The 24,081-nt window shown below is 34.7% G+C and overlaps 1 protein-coding gene across 1 annotated transcript; it reads right to left on the reverse strand.

The window, feature by feature from the left end:
- Positions 1–3,802: 3,802 nt before the first annotated feature.
- LOC137707566 (transcription factor bHLH68-like) lies at positions 3,803–8,423 on the reverse strand. Its single transcript, XM_068446466.1, has 9 exons — positions 7,768–8,423; positions 7,080–7,461; positions 6,411–6,485; positions 6,078–6,143; positions 5,524–5,589; positions 5,203–5,265; positions 4,960–5,004; positions 4,450–4,494; positions 3,803–4,298 (listed from the first exon to the last, which is right to left on the reverse strand). Exons 1-9 carry the CDS (start codon positions 8,058–8,060, stop codon positions 4,161–4,163), a joined length of 1,173 nt encoding a protein of 390 aa, XP_068302567.1. The 5' UTR covers positions 8,061–8,423; the 3' UTR covers positions 3,803–4,160.
- Positions 8,424–24,081: the final 15,658 nt, after the last annotated feature.

Consider the following 24,081-nt stretch of genomic DNA (forward strand, 5'->3'; position numbering starts at 1 on the left):
GTGTTCATCAACGAAAATAACTCCCACCACAATCACTTGCATTACCATGAAACTAAATGAGTAGAAAGACTTCGAGTGCATTGTTGCAGTCTTCTTCTTTTGGTGACTAACCAAGCATAGACCTATAAACATGCAAGGATGAATGTTCTGTTGAATATCTCGATCATGGAGAGCACCTCTCATTGCTTTGAGAGAGCAGCTTCTTTGTCCCAAATGAAGTAACGAAAATGGTTGTCTTATTTCGACCCCATGCGACATGAGCGGATACGTCATGGCAGTAGTATGTTGGCATAAGCCTTCAACTTACTTTGAATGACAGATTTGATGGATGATTGATTCTTATAGCAACCTTGATGGGATTTGACTGGAAACACTGTTTGTGCGGTGTGTCAGGTTGAGATCATATGTTCGTCTTGTTTCGAGAGACGATGCCAGCATAATCGCGCCTTGTGGTGAAAGCAATCACATTCTTGCATACTTTCATGGGTACAACTAAAGCCTTCTTCGACGACATTGCTTAGATTAGAGTTGAATCCCTTGGAGAAAAAGATTAGAAAAGATTATCCCATCGGGCATGTCAATTTTGTAAACACAAAATTTTCTGCAATGAAAGAAATAAGAACACGTGTACAAAAATAATTATTTTGTATTAATGAATTTAGGGTTATAATCTCTGTGTAGCTATTCTTTTACAAGGGTGGTGAACACTTGATCTTGAATTGGGCTTGTGATTTCTTCAAGGGTCATGGAAGTTTGATCTTGAATGAAATGGGACCACGAGAAGTTTCATATGGTGGGTGATCTTCAACTTTGATGGTTGATGAATCAGCACGTGGTTATTGCTCTAGTTGATTCTCCACAAGCATGATGAAGAACACAAAAGTGTTTATGTGTTTGGTGTTTTCTTTGGCCAAAGAGTTTTCCGGTTTCTCCAAAGTCTTATGCTTGCTTCGTTTCTCTCTAAACTCCTCTTTCTTGAGAATGAGCCTCGTATTTATAGGAATTATTGGGTCTTAGTTTAGAGCCCTCAATATAAATGTGAAACCCCATCCTAATTTAAGTGTAATTTTCATATGGTTGGACTTATGAAATTACCTCTTTACCCTTGAGTTGACTTTGTTTGACTGTTTCGTCGAAATGCGTAGATTTAATTTTATTAAATTATTCTTATTGTACTTATTGCCACAAACGTGTAGGCGCGAACGAATTCGAATTCAGATTTATAATGAAGATTCTACGTTTGAACGTCGAACGTTTTCAGATATCTTCTGTTTCGTCATGTACGTTCTTAAACTACAAACCAAAGGGGACCCACATGAAAATATTGTCCCTTTATCCCTCACCCTACCCAGATTCTCCCTTTCCCTTTTGGGATATTTCCTATTCTTTTGCATTATAATTTAACTTTCTCTCTTTCTCCCATCACTTTCTCTCTATCTCTTCTCTCTCTCCCCAAACCCTCTCTCTGCAACTCTCCCTCTCTTCTCTGGAACTCACACACACACACACACAACATGCCCACCACAGCCCAAACCAAGAGCACCATGAGCTTCGTCTCATCCTTGCGAGCCTAGAACACCCAAGCTCACCTTAAACTTCCTTCCGAATCATCGGGATCAAAACCAAGTAGGGCCGCGACCTTTCAGGCCATTTTCTGACCAAACTATGATGATTTAGCCATCGAGAAAGGTACCATTATCTTTGTCTCAATGAGAAGTATGATTTTCGTTTTTGAATCACTCGATTTCGTAGAGTATTGAAGAAGTTATAAACATTTAAAGTTTACCTAGTTTCTGGCGAGCACCGTCACTTTCGAGGCTTTTTTCGGTCAATCCACGATGAGTTAGCAGTCATGCAAGGTACCATTCCCTGATATCATTGAGTGCTACAACTTTAGTTTTTGAATCACTCGATTTGGTTGAGTATTGAATAAGTTATGAGCGTTTGAAGTTGTGCTTAGAAACCGGCCAAACCTTGGCCTGAAACCGAGTTGACCCGACTCGATTACCCTGAAACCCAAATCCAAGATCCAATCTTGCAGCCGACCCAACCTAGACCCTTTAGACCAAGCTACCAAGCCCAAGCTTATAATTGTGACCCAACTACCCAGACCAATTGCCCAAGCCTAAACCTAAACCCAAGTCCAAATCTAAACCCAAGCCCAAACCCAGGACCTAAAAGGCTAAACCCATTGACTTTGACTCGACATGTTGAATCTGACCCGACCCGTTGACTTTGACCTTATTGTTAACTTTGATCGTTGACCGGTCAACATTGACTTTGGGTTGCCTTTTTTAGGTTTCGACCGGGAACCCTTATAGATTAGTTTTGACGTCCTGATTTCAAATACGTGCTCTGTTTTTCCAAATTCAATTGTTTTAGTGTAGTTTTATTAATTTGATTCTTTATGTGCTTAGGTGCGTTTATTAGCGGCGTTTCTGTCCTTCTTATTCTGCACGGCTTTTCGACAACAGAGTATCTGTGAGTGGACCCTTTCCAAAATGCATAATTTTGCTATTAGAAATGCATACATGAAAAGCATGATTTAATGGTTATGTTTTATGAAACATTTTATGAGTAAATTAGATTTTACTTTTTATGAAATATCATGTTTTACTGATAATATTTTGAAATACCATGCTTTATCGATTTCATGTTCTTTGTAGTATATATGATGGATGACTATATACTATGAAGATGTTTTGAGATATGATGTTTGAGCTATTGAGCTCCATTGAGATATATATACTTATGTTGAAAATATTATATTCAATGTTTTTGTGCTTATCTAGTGGTCACTGTTCTGTCTATGGGCGTATGTTCTACCTACGGGCGTATGTTCTGCCTTCAGGCGAGTATAATATCACTATTTAGCACATTATATACAATATATGTTTTATTGAAAGGTTTTATGTTTGTTTTATGTCCCCTCAGGACATAGGAACGAGGCATACGATCCGAGCTATGAGGCATTCCCCTATTAGTGATATCGCGTCATCCTTTCTGCTTTTGACATCACTTGTAATAGCGTTTTCTGTTACACCTTCCGCTTGTATTCTGAATTAGATGTATACTCTGAACATGTCATGCATTATCACTATCATTTTATTATTATTATATTATTTTGGGTAAGGTTTGTATATAAAAATTTCTTTGTGTAGTTAGCGCGAAATTTATATGTATGTTTCACATGTTCTCGGTATATGCATTCATAAATGGCATGCGTCATTCTTGGTGTTGGCCAACACATGGCCATCCCACTATCCCTGAACATCGGGATCGGGGTGTGTCACTAAATCTCGTGAGTTGTGGGATTGATTTTGTGATTAGATTTAACTTGAGCTAATTATTTAATTTAACTCTTAATTAAATTAAAATCTTGAATTTGGAAAATTAAACCCTAAATGATATAATTTGATCAAATTGGAGTTAATTTGTCCCCTTTTGTACTTGATTTGATTTGTTTGACGAATGTTTCAGATGCTAACACATGTCCCTCTTGATAACTCATCCAATTAGATGAGCATGCATGCCATGTGTCCAATTTAGTAGGACCCATGGTGTGCGCCACTTAAGAACTGGCGAGTTGAAATTTAATTTATTGGTGAAAATTAATTTCACCAAATTTACATGTCTACAATATGAGCGTAGAAGTATAGCAATTTTTGTGATTATGCATGTAGTAGTACCAATTCACTTATGTTATAACACGTGTATATTTCTTATAATCTTATGTCAGTGACAAGACAATTAGTATATATAATTAAAAGTATGATCAATAAGATTCAATCAAAATGCTGCTTTCTAAGCAACTTTAAAATGGCTAGTACTACTAATCAGTACTGGACATACAAGAATAGATATATACAGCGGTATAGCAGCAAGCGGTAGAATTCAGCAAAAGAAAAGATAGATAGATTAAACTTAAAATTAGGGAGTTTAAGGACATCGTAGTCCCGCCAAATTAAAGCACACAAGCATGCGTATGTATATAAACGCAAAGATTAAATAAATATTGTATAGCATCATGAGCAATCAGCCTTTTGAATTTAGCAGAGTGACTGCTCATGATGTTATATCATTAATTTCCATGAAGCTTGATCGGTCTCTAGCTTAATTAGAGTTGTAGTAGTAGTACTGTGTGCCACCAAAATGTCATTTTACTGAAAACCGCCACAGCCGAGCGCCGGAGCCCAATAGTCAGCTCCGTTATCGCTCCCAACTTGGAGGGTACATGAAACTGGAACCAAACACAAGCCCCTACTCCTCAGGTCCTTTTTTGGCTCTTCATGAGGATTCTAACAATGTGTAACCAGAAAACCAATTTAATCGAGCAGCTTAATTTTATAGAAATTAAGTATTAAACATTACTTTGAAAGATATATTTGAAGAAATTAAAGGATTAACTATCTTGTTATCAAAGCATGCATGGAATATTGGAATATATACCTGTTCAGAAGCTCCTTTCCGTTTCATGCAATTGTCATTGAGCAGCTGTGATCAGAACAAAGCATTAGCAACTTAATTAGCATGGACTAATTAATTAGTCTGACCTGAACATATGATTAAAAGATAATGTCACATGATAATGTATTCCTCTCTCTTTTTTATCTTAATCTATAAAGATTGAAAGCTTTAAAGATGAGCATGGCTTTGTATATGCTTTTTAAAAAGTACTTATCTTTAGTTGCTTAAAAGATACCACACACTAAGGAAGAAATTTTCTTGCAACCAATGCACCATTTTAATACATTACTTGTTCAATAATCATTTGTCATGAGTTTAAAAAGTGAATCACTCTTCCAATAAACTCTTACATGAACTGGTGACAAGATATAATCTCTCCAACAATACATACATACATACATACATTTAAAGTTGTCTAGCTCTGTAGGTTTTCCAAAACTAAGTTCAAGATGTAAATATGAGTCCACTAAAAAAGCTAGCATGTGTATATACCTGACCAGGATCGTCAGGGAACATACAATTCCTCTCCCCATGAACCTAATTAACAAGAAACTTTTAGTTAATTCACCATTATCAATCAATTACGGGGCTAAGATATACCTAATGAATTATTAATATGTATACAGTCTTGCGCGTGCAAGAAGATAGAGGAAGGGGATGGAGATGTTGCTTTGCGAAGAGTGAAAAAAAATTAGGTTAATGTAAGTTTTGTTTCCTGTTTTTAAAATTACTTACAGCAAACTGTGGCTGCTGCCTCATGTTTCCTGATCCACTGCCCAAGTAAGGTAAACTGAGGGCCTGCATCCGCGGGGGGGGGGGGGGGGGGGGGGGGGAGGAAGGAAAAGCATGAAACAAATCGTATTTTTAGCACTTCAAAAACTATGGGGAGAGAGAGAGAGAGAGAGAGAGAGAGAGAGAGAGAGATTAATTGAAAGGAACAACTGAAGAGAATAGAACTTTAGTGGTGTGATTGTGTGCCATCACGGCCAATTGCAAGTACCAACTCAAGACATGTGTCTTGCTTTGATGAAAAGAAGAGAGAGAGATATATATTACCTCAATTTGACTCTGAAGGAATCTGATGTACCCAATAGCTTCTAACAAAACAGAGGCTGTGTCAGTCTGCAAAAGAGATACAAAGCCACACCACAACCCTCCAAAGTCATACTCATACTTACTTGCATGTCTTTTTTAATGCTTAAAGGTAAAAAAAGAAAGCCCTCCATTGTATAGTAGTAATATATTAGCTAGGGTTTTCAACCAAAAACAAATACAAAAGTAGTGTATATAAATAAGGGAGTTGTTGTGGACATTTTAAAAAGATTATCACGCAACATAAATTTATAAAAAGAGCAAAAACAAATTTGTGTATAACAGTAGTGCACTATTTTTAAAATGTCAATAACTATCAATCTGCAAATATTAATGAAGCTTTTAGTACGAAAATTGATGAAAAAATGTTCACACTTTATAAGTTTCTTGATTAAGAATTCCATGAGTGATGTGCTATATATTATTTCATTTTCAACCACCAACTTAAACAATTTTTTTGGCTTGTTGGCTTCATAAGATAGAGGCTAGACGCTTGAGGGGGAAGAGCCATGGCGTACCTTCCCAAATGGGGAAACTAGCTGATGAAGGGCTGTAATTCTGTCACCCAATTTCTCCTTCCTCACCTGAATGTAGACGTAAGTTATCATAAATAAGAGGTGGAGGTCTCTTGTAGTTAAAACACGAGATAAAGAATCGTCATGATTGATCAGAAATGGACATTCGAGAAAGACAACGATATACTTCGACCTACAGATGTGTATGTGTATGTGTGTGTGTGTTTGTGCCTGTCTTTTTTGTGTTTTTGCGCGCGTGTGTGTGAGAGAGGGGGAGAGAGAGAGAGAGAGAGAGAGAGAGAGAGATTAATTAATTAGTTCAGTTGTAAGCGTTACCTTGAAGGTAGTTGGGGTTGAAGAAGGCTGAACCCTTGCTCTCTTAAGTGCCCCACCATTTCCAGTGCTGTTACACTTCACAAAAGAAACAAAGAACAAAGAAGAGAAAGAAATGAAAACGGAGTATAATTTTCTGTCAAAGAAAAGGAGTACAATTAATTAATATTACTTAAACTCTTTAGTAATTTTTACTGATCACCCGGTATTAAGCTCTTAACCAATTAACGCTTTAATTAATACTAAATAAACCAGTTTATGACTATTTGATGAAAAAAAGGGAAGCTGATTCATTTCATTTCCAAATTAAGGACTTAACAAACAACTTACAAGAGAAATGTAAAAAATAAAAGAAATAAAAACTGGAAAAGAGAAAAGCACCACATAATAAATAAATTATAAGTCATTTGATGGCTGCATATTAATCTTCATATATTGAGATTAAAAGTAAGCTCATCGCATTCAAAGCATGTATTAAAAATAACTAGTTAAATTTTTTACCAAAAAAAAAAAAATAACTAGTTAAATTTATCTGAAAGCAAAAAGGAATGAATAATTTTGGAAACTCTAGAAAACAATAATATATAATTTTCGTATTGAAAATGAATTTATCATGGACTTTCTCTTTCTTAAGGGTTAATCACCTTGTATATAAAAAGTGTTAATTATTACCTGATCAGAGGACCGATGTGGTGGTGGATGCCTCACGTCCGACTTGCTAGAAAAATCCAACATATTGTTGTTGCTGAAACTCGTCACACACGATGACTTAGGAGATGAGGCTGCAGAGGCAGCAGTTGACTGCATAATCTGAGACAAAGAAGACAAAGCTGCAGCTGATGGATTAAAATCTCGGATGTGATCATTCCCCTGATGATGTCCGTACACAAAGCCGTTGCTATTTCCTGAGTTTTCTTGCTTCACGTCCACAGCAGGAGCATTTGGAGCTTGAGCGCTATTTAATATTTGCTCCTCCCAATTTTCCAATTTCTTAGCAGCTTGATGAAATTGTCTCATGATTGCCTCCTTCTCATCTTCACCTACAATTCCACCCCTGATAATTCACAACCACGCACCCATTAGTCAGTCATCGATCTATAACAAAATATCAAAATTAGTAAGTAATTGATGATCTATATATAATAAGCAAGCCGTTATTCACTCTTCAAAAATGTCATTTTATATTCCAAATTTAATAAAAAATAAGAGAAATTTTTTTACAGAAGAGTACTGCAGAATGACTTTTTTAACAGCACCCACAACAAAATATCAAATTTGAGTCCATGCATGCAAAGCAGGCTAAGCAGCTATGTTTTTTGTTTTAGAGAAAAAAGAGTACTAGTTAAGAAAATATAATTACAAGAGGAGGTGGCTCCAAGACTCTGGAAGCTCCTGGATGTTATTCTCAATATGCCAAGAAGGAATGGCAAGTCCTGAAGAAGAAGTTGTTGAAGAAGGGGAAGTGTTGTTGTTGCTGGGTGCAAATTGTGGGATTAAAAAATTAGAAGGAAGAGGAGGAGGAGGCTGAAAAAAAGGAGAAATATTCATAGATGGTTGGGTACTTGGTGGCCTCATGCTGTTGATACTCCACCAGTTAGGGTTTCCGGCAATCATTTGTTGCACCGGTGAGCTCTGGCAACCACCTCTATTCATGCCTCTTGTTATCTTCTGATTCTGAATGAGAGCTAATCAACTGAGCTAGCTTCCAATCAACCAGTTAGGGTTTACAGCTCCCTTAGCTTTATGGGTCTTTTTCTGAAGCTCCCAAAATAAGTCTTTGTAGAAACTTTGAGAGGTCTGCCTCCACTGGATTAAGTAGTAGTGGTATTGTGGTATTGTATACTAGCAAGAGGGATAGGAAAACCCAGGTCCTGCTTTTAAAAGAATTTGAATAATCATGGAGTTTTGAGAGCCTTTGTCTTTGTTGTTTCCTCTCTCTTTTCTCTTGCAAGCTAGCTCCTTTTCTTTATTACAATGATCTGCTTTTTTCTTTCTTCCCCTCTTTTTTATGTTTTTCTTTTCTTTCTTTACTTTTTCCCTCCTTTTGCTTTATCTTAAAGTGGGACAGAAAAGGTAGTAGCAATTCCTATTAATTAAGTAAACAAAAAATTGGATCTCACTAGCGTGAGTCTGAGTACACAATGTATTTCTCTCCGTCCCATCAACCCATCTGCCAAGGTTATTGTCTGCTCTTTCATTTCGGATGTTCTCCCGTGCTCTCTTGTTTTGTGTGATTACGGTTAAACCACGTCAACATTTTATATATATTTTTTATAGAGATAATAATACAAAAATGAATACTAATATAAAATATTGACGTGGCTTAACCGTGACCACATAAACAAAAGGGCATAGAAGAGCATCAAAAGTGGGAGGGCAGACAATCTTTGTCTTTATATAATACATGTATATTTACTACTCTGGGTGATTGTGATCCATGTGTATTGTAAAGTGTAATACGGTGTGTTTTTTTTCTTTAAGATAATAAGAATTTATTAAGAAATTATATAAAATAAAAATAAAAATAAACATACATAAAATTTGCATATTAATTAATTAAATGAACGATGAAACAAGCATTCTCTTATATTAAATTTAGACTGAGTGGGTTATTTTGATAAAAAAAATAACAATAAAAATCAATTAAGTCACACGAACTTTCAAGGCTTCAAACAACAATTCATTCATATATAATGGCTAAGATTATTAATTTAACAACATAACATCGTAAATAATTTAAGCTTGAGCACGATGACAACTCATACAAAGTGTATGTGCGTGGCATGCATTCATTGGTTGAACTATGATTTGCCCATTAATTCATTAGCCGTTTGATTTGTAGAGACATGGTAATTAATATAATTATGATCCATTGAGTCTCGGATCTCTGAATACTTGTGAGTTATGACCTATGATCGAGTCATATTAACGAAATTTGTTTCTGTCAATTGATTATGAGGCTCTTGGCCATATATATATATATATATATATATATATATATATATATATTTGGTTTGAGCGTGTTTGGTATGAAAGTCGAACACAGGTGAATCCCATTTTTGGATTGTGGTTCGGGGCATTACCCGCTTCATTGAATGCTGGCGAAATCCTGCGTTTCTTATTTTTTATTTTTATTTTTTTTGCGGGATTCGAGAGGCAAATTTGTCTAAGAGGCCTCTCCTTTCACATGTAATTATCTCATTGGACGATGAAATGAGTTTCACAAGTAAGACGGGAATTCCCCTTTCATCCCCATAAATATATCCTTGTATTTCTCTTCAATGAAAAATTTTAGATCTAAATCTTTTACCAAAAAAAAAAATTTAGATCTAAATCTCATAAATTTTAAAATTTAATACCAATTTATTCTCTCATCATATATCATTGTATAAAAATTTTAAAACGAAAGGACTTTAATAATTGTACGGGAGGGTTCAAGTAATTAAATAATATCCCTGATCTGCTAATTAAATGATAAGAAACAATGCTGAGTATTAATTCATTGCACGATGAGTCAGTTGTCAGTGTAGGAATTATTGAGAGATATATAGAGGCGGATTGTCTGTTCTCCTGCTTGGATATCATTCTCATTCCTTTCTATTTGTGTGGTTACGGTTAAGTCATGTCAACATTTTATATTCCTATTGTTTTTTATATTTTTATCTCTATAAAAAAATCAATATAAAATGTTGACATAGCTTAACTGTGACCGCACAAAATAGGACGGAATGGGAAGGGCATCCAAACAAGAAGGCAGACAATCTGCCTGCCAAATATATAGCCTACCTTAACCTGAGTCGTTGCAAGAAGAAATTTTTAGTTGTGACAAGAACACATATGATATATCACGTGTTTTTATGTAAGTGATGAGAAATTTTATTTTTTAAGTTATTAATTTTTTAACACACATATCCCACCATTTATATAACGATACGTGATGTACCATTCCGCGTGCCGATCATACTGAAAAATCTCTTTGCTACAAGAAGTTTCGTGATTGGCATGCATGGTTTGAATTCCCTTCTTGTTCATTTTGTGTTTATACATAGCGATGAATTGTGTGTCCTGCAAACACTTTTTAGGTTAATGATGGATACGGTATTTATGAATCACTGCAAATTCCATTTCAGTCCACGGCATTATTGTTACAGATTTTTTTATTTTGACAAACGATAAGAGAATCTACACTAAATTCATTTAAACTATGAAGATGAAGAATCGAACACAAAACTTTGAATGCAAGGCAATTGCTCTTGACCAACTGAGTTACAAGTTACTTATAGTTTTTTAACCAACTTAAGAGAGGCTACATATTTAAGACAAGCATGAAGAAGTAATCAAGGAATATGTATATATTACAACTTCGTCCCTATGTTCGAACTTTTATCTAGATGTCAATTTCAATTGCCAACTCTACTGGTCAGTAAATCGGCAATGTGAATTCATAGGGTTAATCTAATGAAATATGAAAATCTTAAAAGTGAAAGAAAGTTGATGAACATAGATGAAACATGTTGTGATTGACACTCTAAAGTATACAGGCCACCTAACTCCATAGATTAATATCCGGATATAGTTTTTTATTTTTTGGTAATATATATGGTATATGTTTTAGTAGAATCTAGCAAATAAAATTGAAATCTAGGGTTTAACAATGTTATAAGTCATCTCCTCAAAATGAATCTCGCTCCCACCAAGACTTTTCAAAACGAATTTGTCTCTGATTTGCAATTATAATAATAACAAAGAATGAGGATTACGAAATTGATGGTGGGGATGATCAAATTTTTAACACTGGCATTACTAGAATTATTGTCACCCACAGAGCCTATAGCGGATGATGTATGCGTCGACGCAACCCTATCATATCTGTTTGTAGGATTGCTGTAATCCAAACGGTCTAATTAACAGTAATTAAACAGGCAATAAAAAATGTAGTAAATGTGAGGATGGTGACCCGTGAGAGTATAGAGACGACCGGCATTCGCACAGTTGTATACTTTTCGAGAGGTCAATGTCTAGGGTTTGGAGATCCCTACTCTCAGGTCTTCCAAGAGAATAATTGCAATTTCCTAGAATTATCATTATTGCAATTTCCTAGAATAATTGCATGTATATGTGGCTGCACAAGAGTACTTAGTATACATTTATCCAATAAAAAAGACTTACCATGTACAAATGGATTCAATTAAGTAAAAGACATAAATATAATAATTGGCAATATGGTGGTCCATAAACATAAGGTACATTTTTTTGAACTTGTGGTGTCTAACAATAATAAAATATGGGTAATGTTAGGAAGATCAATTTTTTAAACTAAAATTGCAAACCAAATGATGTGCTTGTAGATGATTGGATTATTAACTAAGTGTCGATTAACCCGTTTGTTTTTTTATTGTTGACACATCATTTAGTTTACAAATTTGGTTTTAAATTTGATCTCCTAACATTACCCATAAAATATCAAATACCATGGACTATATTCCCTAATAAAAAGGTAAATAACTAGTTCTTACTTCTTACAACATTGAAATACAATCTCTATGGGTTTTCTTTCCTTAAGAATGTGACAAGATGGTGGCTTCATCACGGCAGTCTACTCTTTCGAAGGCCAGCAAGAAGTGGAGTCACATGATTGCAAACTCTCGTAACAATTGTGGCAGATCATCTATCTTCATCAATCATTTGGGGAAGACTCACATATATAGACATTTTAGTCTCTCTCGAGCTATCATCATGTGATCACCAGTGTCAGGAATTAAACTTAAGACATATCGTATAAAATATGAGTATGAAATTTGTCCCTATCTAGTGGACCATTATGTGATGGTTGAATACCTCTATTGTTTGGAAATTGGAAGCGCCCAACCCAACATCAAAAACCCCATGCCAACGAGTACCACTTGTTTGCAAAATCCATGAACCCTCCAATAACTAAATCAAATTAGAACCAGCATCACATTAAAATTCTCCTCGTATAATTAATGAGTTTATTCCACGACATACATTCCCTTAAACCGCATTTTAATGCAACAAACAAACAAATGAACAAACCACCCTTAAATCTCGAGCTTGCCTGAGGAAGAACATATTTTGGGCACATTAGAGCATATAAGAATGTGCATGTCTGGTCCGTACTGCCAAAATATTTATCGGGGGCGCCATGTCTTTTCCAGCACACCCACTTTTCACTGTTTATTTTTAGTCTTTGGCTCTCTCCAGTGTCGTCAAACGATAAAACAAACAACGAACAAACACTTCTCCTTTGTCCTCACCTTCCCTCCTTCATATTCTTCTCTCTCTAATACTAAATATTATTACTACAGTTTGATTATTCTTCAAACCAAAAGGTTGAAGGTCTTGGCACATTGAGGGCTGGCTAAGATATTTGAACTTGTGGCTCAAATTTGTTGTGATATCATACTTTATCTACAAGTTTGATAGTTTTCGTTAGTTGCACATCATATTGAATATCGTCAATCGTTAATGTGTATATGTGAATTGCTTATTCTTCAATAACATGGCTACACATGGACAAGAACGAATCTCACTAAGGGTCAAAGGGGGCACGTACCCTTTCAAGTTGTTGGCCTGAAAAAATGGTGGTCTTAGCAAGAAAAAGGGTTGTGCTTAAGTCGCAGCCACATTCTGTTGCTCGATACGACGTCAAATCAGACTACAACGATTACTAATCAACTCACCACCACCAAAAACTCTATAATCTCCTCCTCCGTCAAAACCACCAAGAGCGGATACATAACATAAAAATGTTTAGTTGTAGAGTTAATTCTAGCAACTCATGAAGAAGAATTCCCTCATCTCGTATGTGTAATAAATTCAACCCCTCAACCCTATGCCTATATAATTATCCTTTTGTTCATTATAACAATATAGACTCTAAAGATATCATTTTTAATGACACAAAGGGTGGAGATATATGCTAAGCATACAATGAGTGATGCAGGGTGTAGCAGATAGAAACGAAATAAAATGATATATAGGATTGATAGGTAGAGTCCACTATCTCCTAGTGCGAGATGAGACCTGAAAACCCTATAAACTTTGGTTCTAGTGTCTACGTTGTAGGCTGGTACTAGAACCAAAGTTTATAGGGTTTTCAGGCCTCTCCTTGCACTAGGAGATAGTGGACCCTACCTATTAATCCTATCTAACATTTTATTTCGTTTCTATCCACTGCACCCTGCATCAGTTGGTATCAGAGCTTGAGACGTTCATCGGATTGGCACATCATCTCTGTTGGTCGTCAATTCTGGTTCAGTTTCCTTTACTTTTATTTTGAGAACTATGCATCATCGAAAGGCTCAGGGAGTCTAAATTCCAATGCAACAAAATGTGCATCAAATGGAATTTTGTGTGAACTGATATTGGCAAAACACCACAGAGCGTTGGTGCTGTGCGAAACCAACATATCCTCCGTGTTGCAGGCAAGGTTTCGAGTTCATTAAAAATTACTTGACCATCAAGCCATATGTCATTGGAAAGCCCTTCCAGTCTAGTTTTCAAATCTTCAAGCGGTTTTCCAATCCGTTATTTGTGCAAAAAAATATTCTCATTTTACTAAAGCATGTCACTACTACCAATAACTGAGACTGGGTATGTTTTACAAATGGAAGTCGAATAAATGGTTGCTTCGGAATTTTCAGGTGACAACTTCATAAATCTTGATCTTCCTCCAAAGTTCAATAGTTGTCCTGATGTTTCTTGTGACATTTGTTGTGGTTTATGTTTTGAGGTTGACAAAATTCTCGACACTGTATTTGAAACAAAAGTTGAACATATGGAATGTACCGACAAAGTTGATTATAATTTTGTCTGTGATGAAGATTTAGAAGTCTATGAGAAGTTTGTTGATTGGTACTCTCCACCAATTTATGATGAGTACCATAGTTACATTTTGACTACAATGGATGAAGACTTCCATGTCCAGTTTCATCAAGAGGTAAAAGTTTCGCATTTGTATCATGATTATGTTTGGGAAGATTTTGTTGCTCGTGACATCATGAGAAAACCTTGGAAAAAAAATAGTTGCTGAGTTTGATTCTGAGCTTGGATTACTCTTCCAAGCCTATTCATCACTAGAAACTATTTGGAAAACTTACTTGCATACTTTGAAATCAAAATTACATTATGAATAGATTAAACAACACATGGTTTGGAAGGCTGCAATGGAACTTGCATGAATTTGTGGGCAGGAACACTTGGAAAATTCTGAACCTTCATTTGCTAATATGTATGAAGTGGAAAATATTGATTGGCCATCCTAAAGATCGAGGAAGAACAAAACTTGAGGACGAGTTTTCTTCGAGAATGGGAGAATGATGCAGGATAAGAAAATAGCAGATGCATTTGGAATGGAGCACATAAATTATCGAAAGATGAATTAATGTGCTGAAATAAAGAGGGTTTTAATACAAATGGCTAATTAGGTTAATTACAAGGCCTTTCTTTGGCTAATCATAACAGTTATGACGTTTTTATGGCTGATAATAACGTTTGTTTATGTAATTTTCAATTTTATGAGTTTTTATGTTTATTGCCTTTTTAATTTCTAAATGTAAGTTACAAAATGGTTATAAAAACCATTTCTTGCTGTAAGATGAAGGAGTTGGACATTTTTGTTGGTTTCAGAGAGATTTCTATCTCATATTTGTGCCTTTCTCTTGTTTAAGAGTATATTGCTTTGTTCTTTCTAGTGCCTACGTTGTAGGCTGGTACTAGAACCAAAGTTTATAGGGTTTTCAGGACTCTCCTCGCACTAGGAGATAGTTGACCCTACCTATCAATCATATCTATCATTTTATTTTTGTTTCTATCCGCTGCACCCTGCATCAATGAGTTTGGGTTGGCCAAGTGCTCGACAAAATGCCTCACTTAAATTGAAAAAATAAATAAATAAATTAGCATTGCTCGCGCTCATTTTGGAATTCCACAATGACTTGCATTCGTCATTGCTTAGTTGTGCCCCCCATAAACGTTATTTTTAGCTCCACCCCTTCACATGTCATACAAAAAAGTGTGATTGTTAACGAAACATAACATTAGTATATTTATCATATTATTTAGTTAATCTTTTCGCATAACATTAGGACTTCAAATTTCACTTACCTTTAACACTGGGTGGGGATCCTTTTGTAACTTCAAATGTTCAGCCTTCACATTAGTAATAGGACAATATTTTTTCCCATTGCGGCAACACATGCCTCAGCATTCATGCATGATCATCACGACCTCTATGTTTTTTGTCTTGTTTTTTCTGTCCTAGTAGGCAATATATAGCTGAATGAATAGTGTGAGACTGTGAGTAGCTGCATGTTTTTCTATATCATAATACAAATTAATTAATTTCATAACTCAAATTAACAACCGCTTAATGAAGTAGACAATTTTGATACTTGGCATGTCGTTTCCTCGAAGTCGAATATTAACCCCATAAAAGGATGTGTTCTTTTCTTTCATCTTGATCATGCTTCATCATTGGATTCCTCATCACATGCTTTATATTCCCTTAATTTATTCCTAGTTAGGATCCCTAGATGTATAGTTTATCTTACATAATAAGCGCTCTTAAGGGTTAATTATAATGAAAACTAATGAAAAATGTTTGAAAACTTTGAATTTTAATGATAATGATAAAATAAATGATAAAGTGAATAGTACCATGGTTGATTTTTTAGTATAAAAATATGGTTTTTCGTTAAAGTAAACAATACCGAAAACTTTTCGTTAAAGTTCCTTAAATTATAACCCAAATAATCCTGGTTTAATTAATTTCATTTTATTTTAAATACCAACTTTAACCAAAAGGTATGCTACGCAAATCCCCCATCTATGACAACGAAGACAAACACATAGAAACAATAAAACTTTTATGTTTTAAAAAGAAATATCTCTTCTGTTGTGGTGTTCTATATGAATTCAGAACTCCACTAGCCTTCCACCATAGATATAGAAAATAGAGTAAAGTACAAAAAACTACTTTAATTATTGGTGTCATGACATTTTCATACCTCATATTTTAACATTGACAATGTCATACCTCATCTTTAGAATTTGATCCAATGTTATACTTTCTGTTACTTGGCCGTTTACTTTTCAATTAAATACTGACGTGGCTTGATTCGGGACCCACTTTCTATTAAAATATCATTAAAATATTATTAAAAACTAAAAAAATTGATTAAATATTTTTAAAATAATAAAGAAAAGTATTAAAAAATAAAATTTGAAAACCCATTAACCCCCCTCTAGCGCCGGAAGAAGAAGAAGAAGAAGAAGAGAAAAAAAAAAAAAAAAAAAAAACAACCCAAACCAACCTCCTTGCAACCCAGAAAGAAGATGAGGAGGAAGAAGAAGAAAGATAAAAAGTTAAAAGAAAAACCCCAAATCAACCCCCTGCAACCCAAAAAAAAAAAAATCCAAAGCGAACCTAGTTCGTCCCCCCTCCTACCCTCCTATCCCCCCCCCCCAACAAAAAAAACAAACCCCCTGCCAACCCCAAATCAACCACTCTCATCCATTCTCCACATTTTTTTCCGCACCCATCATCCACCTTCTCCACACACCCATCTTCCCGTCGACGGGATCTGGGGTTTTTTTTTTTTTTTTTTTTTTTTTTTTTTCTGGGTTGCAAGAGGGAGAATAAGGGGTTGGGGGTGGGAAGACAAACTGAGGGTGGGTGCGGGGGGAAGACAAATTGGAATTTTTTTTTTTTTTTTTGGGGGTTGCAGTTGGGGGGAAGAAGATGAAGATGGGGGAGAAGAGAGAGGAAGTGGGAGGGGGTGGGACAAATTAAGGCCCTGTTTGGCAGATCATATAGGATTAGTTATACGGACCCGGGTGTTTGGGGTTAACTCGTACTAAATAAGTGCCAGATTAATTTAACCGGTCTGCTTATTTAACACGGTATACGCCTGCTTAATAAAACCAACCAAAACGCTCGGATTATTTAGTCGGTTTCACTCTCCTCTCTCGCGAACTCGACCCTCTCTCTCTCACCTTCTCTCGGCATCGTCGTCCTCCCCGTCACCTTCTCTCGCCATCGCTGTCCTCCCTGTTTCCTTCTGTCGCGCCGCTTTCTCTCGCCATCTCTGCTCTCCTAGTCCTCGTTGTCCTTTTCTTGTGGCCTTCCTCATCACCTACTCGCCGTCCTCCCCTGCAACTGGGTCTTGCAAGAAACATGGTGCAGCGGAGAGATGATTTCAATTTGGAATTTTTCTGCAACTGGCTATTTGAATTTATTTGGGATTCTTCTACAGTCGGGGAAGAAGAATATGGGAGAGAAAGGGAGGGAGTTTGGGGGGTGCGGCGGAGAGAGATGGGGAACAATTATTTGGGATTCTTCTGCAGTCGGGGAAGAAGAAGAAGGGAGAGAAATGGAGGGTGTTTAGGGGGTGCGAAGAGATCTGGGAACAAAAAAATGATTTCACTTTTTTTTTAAATTTTACTTTAAGTTTGATTCCTCCTATCCAGTATAATACCAAACACAGTATAAATAATACAATCATTAGTCCGATACTGCACCAAACGTCCTACTAATTTAGTCAGTACTATCCGGTGGCTATTTATCCTATCCGACAGAAATAGTCAGTACAGTCCGAGTTACCAAACGAGGCCTAAGGGTTGTTGTTTTTTTATTTTATTTTTATTTACTTTTCTTTATTATTTTAATATTTAAAAAATATTAAATAATTTTTTTAGTTTTTAATAATATTTTAATAGAAAGTGGACCCCAAATCAAGCTACGTCAGCATTTAACTGAAAAGTAAACGGCCAAGTAACGGAAGGTATAACATTGAACCAAATTCTAAAGATGAGGTATGACATTGTCAATTTTAAAAGATGATGTATAAAAGTATCGTGACATCAATAGTTGAAGTAGTTTTTTGTACTTTATCCTAGAAAATAACTTTCACTTTTGCTTGGTATGCATGGTTTTTTTTTTTTTTTTTTTTTTTTTTGAAAAGTGGAAGGTATACAAGGCTAACTACTCCCCCGTACTTTTACTGTGGTACTGATAGCTAGGTAGAAAAGTTCACTTTCATGGTTAATAAAAAGACGTTCAAAATTCAAAACTAAGATGTTACACTTGGCTTAGACTCAGGTGGCAAACTGGCAATTAAGAGGAAAATGGGATGCCGGTTTTCTTTTCGTTCTTTTTATATGGGCTACTTCTTATTAAGGGTAAGACGCCCAGCATCAAATACGAATACAGTTCCAAAATTTTAAATTTTTATTAGTACACATATACGAAAACACAAAAACGTAAATATTTAATATGAGGTTATACAAAAGTAAGTTTTTAAATCTTAATATTGATTTTTATTTTATCTAATTAAGGATCCAATGCAAATACGGTGTAAATGCACAAACGAACTATATATTAATAGGATAATTTTAAAATAATGGTTAATCATAACTTTGCGCCTATTTCTTTTTCAAACCTAGAGTGCAAACAACATTCTCAATTTTTCGTTCCTTTTTCATTCTCTCCTTCTCAATCTCCCTTCAAGTGTCTTTTTAAGTTCTTTACCCTAGTTTTAGTTCTTGCCATTGGTAAGAAGCTACAAAAGAGATATCGATTTAAGTTGTTGACAAACTACTTTCAAGCACAAGAAAGATTAAATAGATTGATTGACAATCTTGTGCATTGAGAGTGATATGTGATTGATGATTTTACCTCTAGAAATGCTAGAAAACAAAATTTTCAATGAATGTAGTCTTATATATTTATTTTAGTCAAACTATTATGTTTTAAGCCTAGAAAAGGAACATATATTTATTTTTCTTGTGAAAATAACGTGTTATAAAGAAAAGGGAGATATGTTTATTTTTCTTTCAAAAATAGTGTGTCGAAAGAAATGAGGGAAATGAGGCATATGTTTATTTTCTTGTAAAAATAATGTGTAAACAAAAAAACATCATTTTAATTTCTCACCTGCCACCCAGAATTCAAAACGGCCCTGTATACTAGCGATATTGGTTGTAGAGAAGTCAAGTATACCGGACTTTTGATGCACTCGCTCTTATAGTTTATACAAGTGATATGGCAGAAAACGAGAGTCAAATATACAGGACTATTGGTTGCAAATGCTCCTAATCGCGTCAACTGTAAGACCCTATTTTTTCAGATTAAATGAAACTTCATTAAGAACAATAAAAAACTTACATACGCATGCCAACATGACCCTCATAACAAACCTCACTTTTGAAAAACCACATGGGAAATTAATCACCTGGAGTACATATAAACAAGAAACCACACATGCCAAAAGAAACCTCACAACTCTTCAATTCCTAACTCATCAAAAATATAAATATAATTCTTTAGCAACGGAACTCACATCCAACCAGCACATGAGATATAAAAACTCATGATGGCTAAACATTGCAAACTAAAAACTACCGCAAAGACACTACAAGAAAAATATCGCATCATCTTATAATGGTCTTGTAATAATCGGCAATGGACATTTGTTCAAAGTATAAATCTCACATTATTAAACGAGATGACACTAAATGTGCTGGGGTCATTCTCCATCATTGCTATTTGCTAATTAATTTTATTGTAAAACCTCAACTTTATTCAATACTACTATATATGGGTCACCCCCAATTTCAGCCATAAGACCCTTGTTTATTCATTTTTTTTCATAACCCTTATAGTGTAAAAATATTGATGTATTTATAAATTATTTCCGATGTCTTTCCTTTTTTATCGATTGATGTTGCTCTCTCTTATCAAGTACCCTAACATAATTTGTTTTTCTTTATGTCTGTATATTCAATTTTTCTAATTATGTAGACACTGATCATTTCAACCTTAACCTCAGGAGCGGGCATTGTGTTATAAGTTTATTATTTATCTAACCTCTACATGGCTACATCGAGTGGGAGAAAATGATGTTTCCGGGCTCAATTGCATTTTTCTGGTTTTGCGTGCACGTATGTCGAAGCATTGCCCATTTGTTCTTGTCCAAACATATGTATATACTAGCAGAGAGCACATATTTTGTATGTGTGAACAACTGTCTACTTCCTTTCACGTTCTCCTCAAACGCAACCGCTTAAGTTCATTCAAACTATCTAAAAAAACATCATGATTTTAGTTACCTATATGAAAAAATGTTGGTGAGACAATTTCTCTTAATAAGTGTATATTTTTATCTTATATAAATATTTTGATACAAAATTACTATTTTACCCTCCTCATGTTAACATTGTATATCAAAAGTGAAGGCAAAATTAGAAAGAAAAAAAAAAGTTCAAAAGATACAAAATTATCATTTTGCCCTCCTCATGTCAATATTGTGTATTCAAAAGTGAGGGGCAAAATTGGAAAAAAAAGGGCAAAAAGTTGAAAAGCTCTCATCTCTTAATAATATAGAAGATAGATAATATGGTTTTTTGTTTTATATATTATGTAGATCAATCAATCAAAAGAAAACTAATGAAAATGGTTTGAAAACTTTGAGTTTTAATGATAAAGACAAAATAAAGGGTAAAGTGAATAGTACTATGATTGACTTTTTAGTGTAAAAATGTGGTTTTTCGTTAAAGTGAACAGTACCGTGAACTTTTCGTTAAAACTCCCATCAATCAATCCTTCATAAATATTCACCACTCTCTTGATCTATCCATTCTACTCTACTCAATTTGTCAGAAATTCTACCTACTCGGTTTGCAAAATGAATGATAGACGTTATAGCGACTCTCACAAAGTAGAAAATTTTATTAGATTGGATTCGCCAATTTTACTCTCTTTTTACCAAAACACCCAAACATTCTTCATTTATTTTTTGGTAGAGACACCAAAAATATTCTGCAGTAGCATAAAGTACGACTGATGCAACTTTAATAGTAGCTAAATGTATTATTTAAGTAAAGTGATAAATTTTCCAACAAACAACAAGGTAAAGTAACAAATTAATTCACGTAAAATATTAGAAAGGAATAATCTTGGAAGACAAGTAAAAGACCGTATCTCAGTAGACATAAACAAATCTTTCAATCATTCTCAGCTAGGAAATAAAAAATCAGATTCCCACTTAAACACAGCTATATATAATACTGATCCCAATAATCTTCATATGCTTTATAGATTTTATTATTATATAAAATAATTTGTCTTCTTACATATCTAAGTATTGAATAATTCCTACTTTCCAGTTTTTTGCCCCACTCCTGCCTATAAAATACTTTGTATGTGTACCACAGTTTATCAATTATTTTAGAGGTAATTATTTGAAGGCTAGCTTTTGCTTTTTTCCTGGCATATGTGTCAAAACGAATGTGCTTAAAGAGAAGAAAAGTCAAATGAGAGATTTTAAAATGTGTTAAGTTACCCTAATCCTAATCACTACTGTATAAACCTGTAGTCATCTTCAAATAAAGTTAAGCAAAGAGATTACACATAATGTTTAGGTGTCGTTACTGTCATAATCTAACCCGCTTTGACAATTAAAAGAAGATGAAAAAGCAATTTGATACTCTATCACAGATAAAGTCATAGGTAATAATGTAATTTTCCACAAATCAAAATTTTCTTTATTTTTCAAACATCACCCACATTTCATCATAACATATCTAATTTAAAAAAAAAGCAATGCTAGAGAGATCAAATTTCTAAACCAAATTTTGTAAACGAAATAATGTGATTGTTAATGATTGAATTATTACTCAAGTGTTGGTTAACGTGTTTATTTTCTACTGGTGACAAATAATTTAGTTTGCAAATTTGGTTTAAATGAGTACTGTTTTAGCCACTCCAAATATATAATTCAGATATTATATTTCCATGCACCAAAATGTCCTAACAATTATAGAAACAAATAAAGATCAAAATTAATACACGGTTTTCTTTGGCATATATGCCCAAAATTTAACCACGACAAAATTATAAAATAAGAAAAGAAAATAAATTAGGTGAATGGAAATAGTTCACATGCTAGATCACGTGCCTGACAGCCAGAAACCAAAGCTTTTATGCTCATAGTTCCGATCCACACCAGAAGAAAACGAACCTCTATTGAGATGGGGAGGCCGCCCACATGGTGCCACACGTGTAAATTATGAGAGATTGTTTAGTGTGTCTGGAATATGGAGTAGTAGATTATATTTTACTCTATAAGTGGGGTGCCACTTGAAAACAAAATTTTCATCCACTTATATAATAACGTGTGATTGGCAAAAAAAATTCTTGTAAATTACGAGTGTGCAAAAATGTAGTAAACAGTAGAAACAATGGGATTAAACAAAATTGAATTCTTATTATCTTCTAAAAGGTGTTAGACGCTAGTTAGGCATCAAGTTGGAGCCTAACACCTTGGAGGCTAAACAAAACATAGACGAGAGCCTAAATGGACTGAGCTGATTTAAGTAAATTTAATATAATATAGTATAAATAAGAACTCATTTATACTTAAAAAGATATGGCCACGAGAATTCAACTGCTCAACATTAGATCAGATCATTCGCATCTTAAACGTGAAAAATCAAAAAACAATACGCAATCTTAATTAGAAAAATTGTTTGATGATGAGATGGTAAATACCTAAATGCAAAATTTAATTGTTGCTTTTTAAACTAAGGATTATACATATTATTGTAGAGAAATTTTTTTAAAAATTAATGCTTCAGTTGGATATGTGGACATTCGAGAAATGACAAGATTAAAAATGAGGATATCCAAGGTAAAGTAGGAGTAGTTACAATTAAAGATAAGATGAGAAAAAATCGGTTAATGTAGTTTGGACACATGAACGGAAGACTTTCAGATGCTCGAAGTAAAATATGCGAATACGAGACAGAGACTCAAAGCGAAATGGTAGAGGAAGATCTAGAAAAACTTAAAAATAGATCCTAAGAAAAAACATAGTGCACTTGGAGCTACGGAAAAATTGACACAGAACTAGCGTGGTGGAGTTTTAGTAGTCAACAGCGACTCCATCTAATGGAATAAAACTTTATTGTTGTTGGATGAGCTAAAAAGAGTTGGTAAGGCGGTTGTGGGCCCAACCGTCCGCGCGAGGGTGAAGAAGTTCTGTTCGAACGGAATTCTTTCCCATTGGGCTTTTTATACATGAAAGGGACTTAAAGTTATTGGACCATATTGTCCCCAGTGAGGTGGTCCCAGGAAAAGGGCCACTACCAGCCGTTTGCTCCCCTTCTTCTCACATAAAGCTAAAACTGCCTCTGCCACTGGATGCCGACTTCTCCCCTTGTTTTTCCAGTGTTTGTTTTACTGTCCCATCATCATCCTGGGTCCCACAAGCTCCCCAATTTTTAAATATTTTTTACAATTTTTAATATGACGTCACGAACACGTCAACTATGACATCTTATGCACTATTTTTGTACTGAGGACGAGAACAAATAAGTAGCATGCTCGCTTGACTTGCGTTGACACTGGTCAACTTGCCATGGGTTTACTATTTTGGATAAGTGATGGGGTCAGCACGTAATTATAGATTTTTGGTGGTAAATGTACGATAAGGATTCTCTCCAGATCTTCTTTGTAGGAATTCGGAAATTAATTAATCGTGTATGTTCATCATATATCGTACGGTCAGTTTTCGTTAGGTGCTATTTATATTTAATTTTAAATTAAAAATTTTAAATGATTTTTAACCGCACGATATATGATGAACTGGTACGA

The sequence above is a fragment of the Pyrus communis genome, chromosome 1 (assembly GCF_963583255.1).
Source record: "Pyrus communis chromosome 1, drPyrComm1.1, whole genome shotgun sequence".
Classification (NCBI taxonomy): Eukaryota; Viridiplantae; Streptophyta; class Magnoliopsida; order Rosales; family Rosaceae; genus Pyrus; species Pyrus communis.